This window comes from Octopus bimaculoides, chromosome 2, assembly GCF_001194135.2.
Source record: "Octopus bimaculoides isolate UCB-OBI-ISO-001 chromosome 2, ASM119413v2, whole genome shotgun sequence".
NCBI classification, from domain to species: Eukaryota; Metazoa; Mollusca; class Cephalopoda; order Octopoda; family Octopodidae; genus Octopus; species Octopus bimaculoides.
The window spans coordinates 121,023,564-121,033,951 of record NC_068982.1 but is presented as its reverse complement, the minus strand read 5'-3'; the positions used below and the strand labels follow the sequence as shown (position 1 = coordinate 121,033,951).

At 36.9% G+C, this 10,388-nt stretch overlaps 1 protein-coding gene across 4 annotated transcripts in view; it reads right to left on the bottom strand.

Moving 5' to 3' along the window:
• Positions 1 to 10,388, bottom strand: part of LOC106874086 (evolutionarily conserved signaling intermediate in Toll pathway, mitochondrial) — a 51,866-nt gene continuing 41,478 nt past the window's right edge. For all 4 annotated transcript variants that reach the window (XM_014921686.2, XM_014921685.2, XM_014921684.2 and 1 more), the window contains exons 3-5: positions 9,153 to 9,376; positions 7,795 to 8,038; positions 1 to 301 (exon numbers count right to left, since the gene is read on the bottom strand). In XM_014921686.2, coding sequence (XP_014777172.1) covers positions 21 to 301; positions 7,795 to 8,038; positions 9,153 to 9,376 — 749 coding nt within the window. In that variant the 3' untranslated portion in view covers positions 1 to 20. The remainder of the gene's footprint in view (positions 302 to 7,794; positions 8,039 to 9,152; positions 9,377 to 10,388) is intronic.

The window sequence follows — 10,388 nt, the reverse complement described above, 5'->3', positions numbered from 1 at the left end:
TAACTAAAAATGGTTTATTATCAAGAAGTGTTCGCTGATGGTAAATTAGAGTCCTGAGGCTGATCAGTTGTAATGTCAGGTAAACTTTCTGGTGTCTTCAGCTTGAACACAACTGGGATTTTTTCTAATTTAGGATTGGTTTTTTGTAGCCCACGAATCCAGGTAACAAGAGAAGCCTTTGTTGATGTCCCTGTAATACACATGGCCAATATAGTTCCTTCTGGTTGTTGATGAAGGCTTGTAGATAGACTCAGCTGTGTATGGTGTTCCTCTTCAGTAAAAACATTCCATCCAAACAGATCTGCAATGATGATGGCACAAAAATTAGATTAGTTAAAATGGTTCTTTAATACCTAAATAGCAGTCCCTTACCTCTGATTTAACTAAATCTACAAATGATACCTTTGTACAAAGAAAAGGGAAATTTGTAAGTGGTTGTCTGTGATAAAAGACATCCATCAGTAACTGACATAGTTTTATGAAATTTTATTTTCTTAGCAAGAAGAGGGGTCAGTTGATTGTGACCTTTATAGGTTCTTCAAGAATGATGAAATTGATAGACATTAAGAACATCTGCAGGAAAAATGAGGACAAGGAAGGATTCATAGAGAGAGAGAAAAATATGGAAACTGAGATGCTTATTTTTTTTCTTTAGAGCCTTAATGATAGGATGTTGTTGGCACTCCGTCACTTACGATGTCGAGGGTTCCAGTTGATCTGATCAATGGAACAGCCTGCTTGTGAAATTAACGTGCAAGTGGCTGAGCACTCCACAGACACGTGTACTCTTAACGTAGTTCTCGGGGATATTCAGCGTGACACAGGGTGTGACAAGGCTGACCCTTTGAATTACAGGCACAACAGAAACAGGAAGTAAGAGAGAGAGAAAGTTGTGTTGAAAGAGTAGAGCAGGGTTCGCCACCATCCCCTGCTGGAGCCTCGTGGAATTTTAGGTGTTTTCGCTCAATAAACACTCACAATGCCTGATCTGGGAATCAAAACCGTGAGTCCGCTGCCCTAACCACTGGGCCATTGCGAACCACAACCAGAATCAAAACTCATTTCAAGACTTTTTTCTAGAACTAGGTCAAAGTAACATTATTAGATGTGTTTTTTCTTTTTAAAATTAAAAAAAAAAGATGTTCTGAAAGTTTGACATAAAAATTATCATGTCAGAATAGAGGGAGGGACATTTTAGGTATTCAGGTATGGATTACTTAAACAATGAGAATATTTTCAGCTGCTAACCCCAGATAACAGCATAATGGCATGTACTCTCATTCAATTGGAAAGCCTGAAAGAAGCAGGCTAATAGGACTAGCTTAACACCACAAAATCACAGAAGTATTAAGATTTGAACTGTTAGCTTCATGATTTATAGTACAAGCACCTTAACATTGTGTTAAAGAAACACAGTAGAGAACAGCAGAATTAAACAACTTTATTTAATGGCTGGAGTTAATTTTCTTTTTTGTTTTTAACTTAAAATGTTGAGTCAACCAAATCAACAGCAACTCAGCCTACCAACAATTCTAATTACATCCACTAACAAAAAATCCATAAAAAAGCCAAATCTCATACTCTATCAATATAAAAAGGAAGGATGCATTGAACAAGGAAGTCATGACTATGTCATAAAACAGATGGTCATGGATTGATTGTAAATTGTAAGTTGGCTTGATCAGGTTTGAATTGAGCATAAACGACAACTCCTCTCAGATCCATAACTAACATTCATCAAGCTATGACATTTTAGAAATATTTTCCATTTACACTCTCTCTCTGATAGCTACATTAACTGAGGTCAATATGTTTTGAAGTGAAAAGTCAACATAATATGGGACATTGCACTCATCTCAAGCTCAACCCTGTCATACTATAGAAAGCAATACAAGATATGTTAGTTAACATTATATTGCTTTAGTTTTATCAGTAATGTAATTTGCAAAGGTTATTTCAATAAACAATCATATCAGGGCAAAAAATAGGACTAGAAAAACAAGCAACAGTAACAGGAGCAGCAGCAGTAACTATTGACAAAATAAGAACCAAGACGTTTAGTCAATGTTGAATTGTATTACTAATTACAGAGTTGGTAACTTGAGGTATTAAGTGGGACAACATCCAGGTATGGTGGTGTAGATATGTGTGTGTGTATATATATATATATATGTGAAGGTGCAATGGCCCAGTGGTTAGGGGTCATAGGATCGCGGTTTCGATTCCCAGACTGGGCGTTGTGAGTGTTTATTGAGCGAAAACACCTAAAGCACCATCAGGCTCCGGCAGGGGATGGTGGCGAACCCTGTTGTTCTCTTTCACCACAACTCTTTCTCACTCTTACTTCCTGTAATTCAAAGGGTCAGCCTTGTCACGCTGAATATCCCTGAGAACTACGTTAAGGGTACACGTGCCTGTGGAGTGCTCAGCCACTTGCGCGTTAATTTCTTGAGCAGGCTTTTCCGTTGATCGGATCAACTGGAACCCTCAACATCGTAAGCGACGGAGTGCCAACAACAAATATATATATATACACACACACACACACACATATATATATATATATATATATATATATATATATATATATATGTATGTGTGTGTGTGTGTGTGTGTGTATATAAGAGGAATTATATGCAGTGCACAAGAGAGGAAATTGTGCTGGTTTGGTCAAGTGATGCAGATGGATGAGGACAGTTGCATAAAGAAGTGCCAATCTCTTAGAGTGGAGGTAAGTTGTGGAAGGGGGAGATTGAGAAAGACATGGGACGAAGTACTGAAGATTGACTTCAAAATGCTGAACCTTATGAAGATGAGAGAGGACCAAGGTATGTGATACATTGCCCACTGCAACAGAATTGATAACTTAAAGCCAAAATGCTACATAAAAAAAGGATTAGTTTGTATGTTGGAGGCATGTAAAAAGTACTGGTGATGATGCTGTGTAAAAAACACCCAGTACACACTGTAAAGTGGTTGGTGTTAGGAAGGGCATCAAGCTGTGGAAACCATGCTAAAACAGACTATGGAACCTGGTGCAGTCCCTGGTCTAGCCAGTTCCTATCAAGCTGTGCAAGCCATGCCAATATAGAAACAAACGTAAAATGATGATTATGTATACATTATATACAGACTCACATATATGTAGGCATGGCTGTATGCTGAGAAGTTTGTTTCCCAACTGCATGGTTCTGGGTTCATTCCTACTGTGTGACACCTTAAGCAAGTGCTTCTACTGTAGCTTTGGGCTGGCCAAAGTATTGTGAGCGGACTTGGAAATGTTTTACATTTATTTTTCTATGTTAGAACCGATGAAATGAGTTTTCTGTAGCAGCGAAAGTTTGAACAGGTTTATAATTCTTCCTATCAACAACCACTCCACTGTGAAGCATACAGCTTTAGATTTGCTGTCAGTTACACAAACTCAATGAAACAAAAGTGGAGTGTGTGAAGTGCAGGATGAAATCTGTTATAATATTTAGCTATGTTCCTCTACAATCTGAGTTAAAACCCTGCAAGTTTGAATCTGCCTTTCTTCAATCTGAGATTGGTTAAAATAAGTATATGCTGGAGTTAGTTAAATCAACTATATCCCACCATAAATATGTGGCTTTGTGTCTGATTAAAAATCTTTGTTATAGGTGGAGTTGTGTGGTTTAGAAGATTGTTTTGCAACTCCCTAGTTTCAGGTTTGATCCAACAACTCAGTACATTTGGGAGATGTAATCTATCACCGCCTAGGGTCCATCAAAGCCTTGTCAGTGAAATTTGGTGGAGGGAATTTATGTGGAAGCCTGTTGGGTGTAGAGAGAAAGGACAATGATTTCCGCTTTGGGGAGACGTACACTTAAATCATTGCCTTGTTTAACATCACCACATGGCTTTTAGGTGGCTTTTGTAGAATCTACTCTGTTGCAAGCATTTGGACCAGGTCTCTGATCTGAGGATAACTTCCCTTTCTTCTGCCAATCTCGGAAATCCTGAAAAGGGTCATGGCTAATATACTATTCCTATTCTAACTCATAAAAAAAATAAATAAATAAAAGAAAAACAAATTGCAGTGAAACTTCTTGTGAATAACCTGGCTAAATGCTTGCAGTACTTTGTAAATTTCTATTTTTATACTGAGTTCAAATCTCACAAAGAGCAGTTGCTTATCCTTTCAGGAAGATAAAGCAAGTACCAGTGATGTACATGTGTTAATTCAATTATCTTGCCCCATCCCTACAAATCTTTGGTCTTGTAATAACATAAAGTATACATAATTACAATGATAATAACTGTGGTAGATTGGAAAATCATTAAAGCTTTGAAAAAATGCCTTGCAATATTTTTTACAGCCCTTTAGTTCTCAGTTTAAATCCCACTGAAATCAATTTTAACTCTCCTGAGTCATGTACTGGAGTTGAGAGTATCAACAAACCACTCCCTTAAAAAATGCTGTCTTTGTGCTTAAATTAGAAACAATATAAAGATAACAATTATAATCACTGCTTACATTATCAGAGTTGACTTTACTCGTTATTTTCCCAGAGTCATTAAAATTATTATCATTCATATATTAGGTTTGAGCTAACTATCACACTGTCACAAATTAGTACCAACTATACATTAGGAACAGGTCAACCAACCATAATATCAGCACAAATTTGTGGCCTCTTGCCAATGTTTGAAATCGGTTTCATTAATACTGTATTAATACAATGCAATAGGTGCAGGCAAGGTTATAGGCACATGTACAAGTGTATTCACTTCCTAACCAAGTGCTTTTGGGTTCAGTGTCACTGCATGGCACTTTGGATAAGCTTCTTCTACTATAGTTTTAGGCCAACCAAAACTTTAGAATGTATATGATGTATAGAAACTGAAAGAAGCCTGTCATATATATATATATATATATATATATATATATATATATATACACACACACACACACATACATATATGTATGCACATTTCAAGATCATAACGAGGCATAACTACAGGGTTCCCCCATTCCAAAACACTTTCACCGGAAATTTTTGTATATTCGGATTCTACATAGTAAATACTATATGCATAGAAAATTTCATTAAAAAATATTCATTTTTCTGAAAGTTATGACCTCCCAAAGTCTGGGGGTAAAACCCTGTAGTTATGCCCATAACGATTCCATCTTTTTCCTATGTGGGAAAAACAGGACCACATTTAACCAACACGTACTTCTTTAACTCGGCAGTGTGTGATTTGAAAGAATATTGGTTGCTGTTTCTTGCATATCGGAAGACAAAGTAGAGATTTACTTGTTTGCTAGGATTACGTGGGTGTGGTAGGTTAAGCTATTGGGCTACGTATTGGTCACAAGAACGGTACTTTAAATATTAGTAATACAATTGAAGCACAAGGGACATAACTCTGAAAGAGGAAACAAAAACTAGATTCTTTACATCGCAGTGGGAAAGACGTTATCGTCATCGTTTTTACGTCTACTTTCTCTATGCTGGCAAGGGTTGGACAAGACTTAATGAGACAATATTCTATGATTAGATACCTTTCTTAATACTAAATTTGGTAATTGTTCAGTTTAGGGATATTAAAAAAGTAAATAAAAATTAAGGAGGTGATAACTAGTAAAGCGACATAAATAAGTCACCTTATTGTTACACAACATAAATACTGGATTTTATTGACTTTGGAATTGATTAGAATGGTACGTGGAAGACCAGCGGGACCGCAATTCATTGTTCCTGAAATCCAAATCGTCAACTGTGAATCAATATCGGAATATCACCCAATTAGCCGAATCACGAGATAAGATTCTTCAGTGGTTGGCACGGCGTCGACTAATTATGAATTTAGACACGTGCGAAAATTGTAATTCGCCATGTTACCTTACTACAGTATTCGTTGTTTGACACATAAAGCGCGACGGGCCACGATCATGGCCGTCAGGCACAGGTCGAAAGGCTACGATCGTGGCCCAGATAGATGCATTTAATTTATGGGCGTTTGTTGGGAGTCTAATGTCACTCAAACGCTCCGATACCCCCCCAGAATGCTAGAGGACTAATACTTCAACTAATGACTTTTCAGATGATGTAAAACTTGCCACCATTATATGCTAAGAAGATATTTTAACAATTTTTTTGTTTTTTATGTGTGCATGGTAGTCTCATTTTCATAAAATGTGTTCAGCAGTCCATGCTATGTAAGTGCAAATCCCAGCGCTTTATGGGTTAACAGTAAGTTACTAGTTATCTCCCTTTTAATTTTTATTTACTTTTTGATATCTCTAAACTGAACAATTACGCTAAATTTTCTTGTTTTCAAAGCATACTTTATCTCATGTCTTCACACATCGAACCACAAAACTTCTGGATCTTTTGTTTATGTGGGACAGTTATAATAACGTCACCGCTGCCCAAGCAGTGATAGTTTGAAAACGCGTGCGCACACCCCAACGGACTTTCGTATAGTTTACGTCTACCAGAGTTCACTATTTTCTGCTTATCAAACACTCACATACTCAATTCTTCCTTCTACCAGGTCTATATTCATCTGATGAACACGAGGCTACAGTAGAACTCTTGCCTGAGGTGCAACACAATAGGATTAAACTCAAAATCCATGTCTTTGTGGAGCAAACTTCTTTGCCACAATATGCCAAATAAACCACCTCACCCATCTAACCAGAGATAAGATAGATGTAAAATATCGACAAAAACAGGAATAATCATCGGTCCAAGGAGACGAGTTATGGATTTAATCAACTCGTGTTTATTTTATTAACCCCAGTGAGATGAAAACCAATGTCCACTTTGTCAAGATTTTGAACTTGGATTGCAAATAGATTTAACTAAATACTATGAGCTATTTTGTCTGGTGTGCTACAATTCTGTCTTCTATCACCTTCCATAATAATCCTTTCTATGATAGGCACAAGGCCTGAAGTTTGGTGGAGGGCGCTAGTCGCTTACATTGATCCAGTACACAACTGGTACTTATTTTATGGACTTTAAAAGGATAAAAGGCAATGTTGACCTTGGCAGAGTTTGCATCACCTTCCATAATATTGATAATAAGTGTTTCAAATTTTAACACAGTGCTAGTCATTTTAGTGGGACGGAGTTAGTTGTATGTTTCCCCTTTTCTCCACTCCCCACCAGTACCCAATTGGTACTCATTTCATTGACACTGAAGGGATGAATGGTAAAGTTGACCTTCCAGAATATAAAGAGCCAGAAAAAATGCCACTAAACATTTTGCCCAAATTACTAAGCTCACCACCTTAACAATGGTTTCAGATTTTGGTACAAGGTCAACAATTTTAGAAGGAAGGGCTTAGTTGATTACATCAACCGCAGTACTTGACTGGTACTTTATTTTATTGACCCCCAAAGGGATGAAATGTAATGAGTGGGATTTAAATTCAGTACTAAAGAGACAGAGGAAATGCTGTTAAGTATTTTATCTGATGTGTTATGAATTCTGTTATCTAACTGCTTTAATAAAAAACAACTGATTTAAATTTTGACACAAGGTCAGCAATTTTAAAGGGGAAGGGGTTTGGCAATTACCTCGAGCACTGTGCTTAACTGGTACTTATTTTATGGGAGTTAAACTCAGAACCTAAAGTGCAGAAGAAATACTGCTAAATGTTTTGTCCACTGTGCTAATAATTCTGGCAGTAAGAAAAAAATTTCTACAGAAATTCTTGGAATTAATGAATATTAAAGGTTAGACTGTTTCAGATAGAACTGTTTCTTCAGACATTTAAAACAAGATTTTGTTTATGAAAATAATCTTAATGTTTACCATCAGCATCATCATCCTCATTTAACTTTTTTCCTGCTTCTACAGCTTTCAGAGATTCGTTAGGGTTTTTCTCAGCTATCAAGACGAAGTAAGTTTGAAGCACGTTTCTCAACCACACTGTGTGACCGCCCTCCACCGTCAGAGGGGATAACTCATCATGTTTATTCAGAAGTTCCTGCTGTGAGGGACTTTGGGCACTTGCAATGAATGTGTTCACCTCAGGGTCTTTCTCAATTTCTGTTGTCTGGTAAAAGAAATCATTGAATGAAGGTTACCAGTAAAGGAAAAAATGTACTGAATGATGATGATGATGATGATGATGATGATGATGATGATAATAAGGATGATGATGAAGGCAATGGCGTCCAGGAAGAGAATAAGAATGTCTATTCATTTGTTTAACATTCATTTTTAAATACTAATATGGGACGGAGGAGATTTATTTGAAGCAGGATTTTTATGGTTGGATGCTCTACCAGTTGCTAACCCATACCTTTTTATTGACCCAAAAGTTTTTAATGTCATTGATCTTTGGAAGTACAGTGTGACCAGTTACAATATCAACAAGAAATGTACATCATTTCACTGTTTTGATCAGGCAGTGACATGTGACATTATGGTATGTCAGCATTTATGCTAATATGCATGTGTGTTGTGTGCACATACTCAGACACTCTACCAATTATGGCAACGAGGGTTCCAGTTGATTTGATCAATGAAATAGCCTGCTTGTGAAATTAACATGTAAGTGGCTGAGCACTCCACAGACATGCATACTCTTAACATAGTTAACATTTTAAAACCACGATTCAACTGTAATACCAGTAGAGTTGATTATAAGATCAGAATTCAATTTGATTTAAAAGTAGCGTTATCACCTTCAACTGAATACCAATGCAGGAAGCTTGTTTGAAATAGTTCACTTTGAGAATGTCATAAGTGATGGACCCGTGATGAAATTGCAGCAACTAGGATGCATAATTGAAAACAGAGCAATGTGTAGTAGCTGCAGCAGAAACATGTGTTGGTCATCATCACCAAGGGCTACACAAATGAGAATGAGCAAAAAATTAGACAATGGAAAGAGTGCAGCATGTCTGAACTGTTGCACTGCACCCCATTCAATTCATTGCTGCATGTTGGAGTGTGCAGTATGATCCTTTATTAGGCAAAAATCATCATAGTATATCTTGTGGCTAGCACCTAATTGTTAAGTCACCTACCTGTGTTCCCTAGGTCTGTTTGGGGTTAAACACATGCAACCCCCCCCTCCCCCCACATACTGCCAATGTTGCTGCCAACAACAACACATATTGTTATTTAATGGTTAATATTAAACAAAATATAGTTCAATTTACCCAAAAGAGAGAGATTTTGTTTTCTAAGTCGACAGCCATTCTCTTCAATGCTAATATAGCCAAATATGTTGGATCTTCCGGAAGATACAGTGGAACATGATATGGATTTAAGTTTTTCATTTTTGGTAGCCAATACATCATTCGTTGGTATTTACGAAATACATGAGCTTTTAATCCAAATATTTCTGACAGAATTATCCCAAACTCCATGTCAGGGATGACAGCTAGAGAAAATTACAAAAAGAAAAAAAAAAAAAAGCCACAATTTAAGAAACTGGGGTCTTAATTCATATAATGTAAAAACTTAAAAAAACAACAATAAATAATATGACATTAATATCATCATCATTGTTTAACATCCACCTTCCATGGGTGGGATGGTTTGACAAGGGTTGGCCAGGCAGAAGCCTGCACCAGACTTCTCTAACTGTTTTGACATGATTTTTACAGCTGGATGCCCTTCCTAACACGAACCACTCAGCAGAGTGGACTTAGTGTTTTTTATGTGGCACAAAGTTAAGGCCCAAAAGTGGCCCCTAAAACTATAAAACTGAGGAAGAACAGAAGGGAGATTGGGTGATGATCTTAGAGATGAGGGATGGTAAGAGAAGAGGAAAGCAGAATGTAGCAGGTAACAGAGGAAAAGAAAGGGATTAGTGATAGGGTTATGAAAAAAGGAGGGATAAAGCTGAAAAGGTGTTATAGTGTTTTTTGTAAGGGAGAGGTTTAGGGCTATCCAGCATTATAAATGGTGAATATGGACAAAAGATGTAAGGAAATATGAAGGGAACAATAGATTAGGATGGAGAGAAAATCCTTAGTGTGTCAGTAAAGAAAAGAGAAGTGCAAGGGGAGTTGGGTGAATAGGTCAGGAGAAGAAAGACAAGAAGAGGTGTTAAGGGGGCAGAGAAGCTGTGGGGAGAGGGCAGTGAGAGAAATGAAGGAAGAGGGAGAGGAACAAGAAATAGATACTGGAGAGTAAATAATAATAACAAGTGCAATAACAAAAGTTTCTGATTTAGGCTCAAAGCCAACAATTTCAAGGGAAGGAAATCAGTTGGATCTTTTTTAAAACGGGGGCCACATTTTTCATTAACGAAACACTTTGAAACTTGGAACACTGGTAGAATGTGTCATATAAAACATCTTTTTCTCTTAGTCTTCTTTAAAAAAAAAGAAATCCATAAATTATTCCATGTTAAAGTTGTCGTATTTCTGTAATTTCAACCAATCACT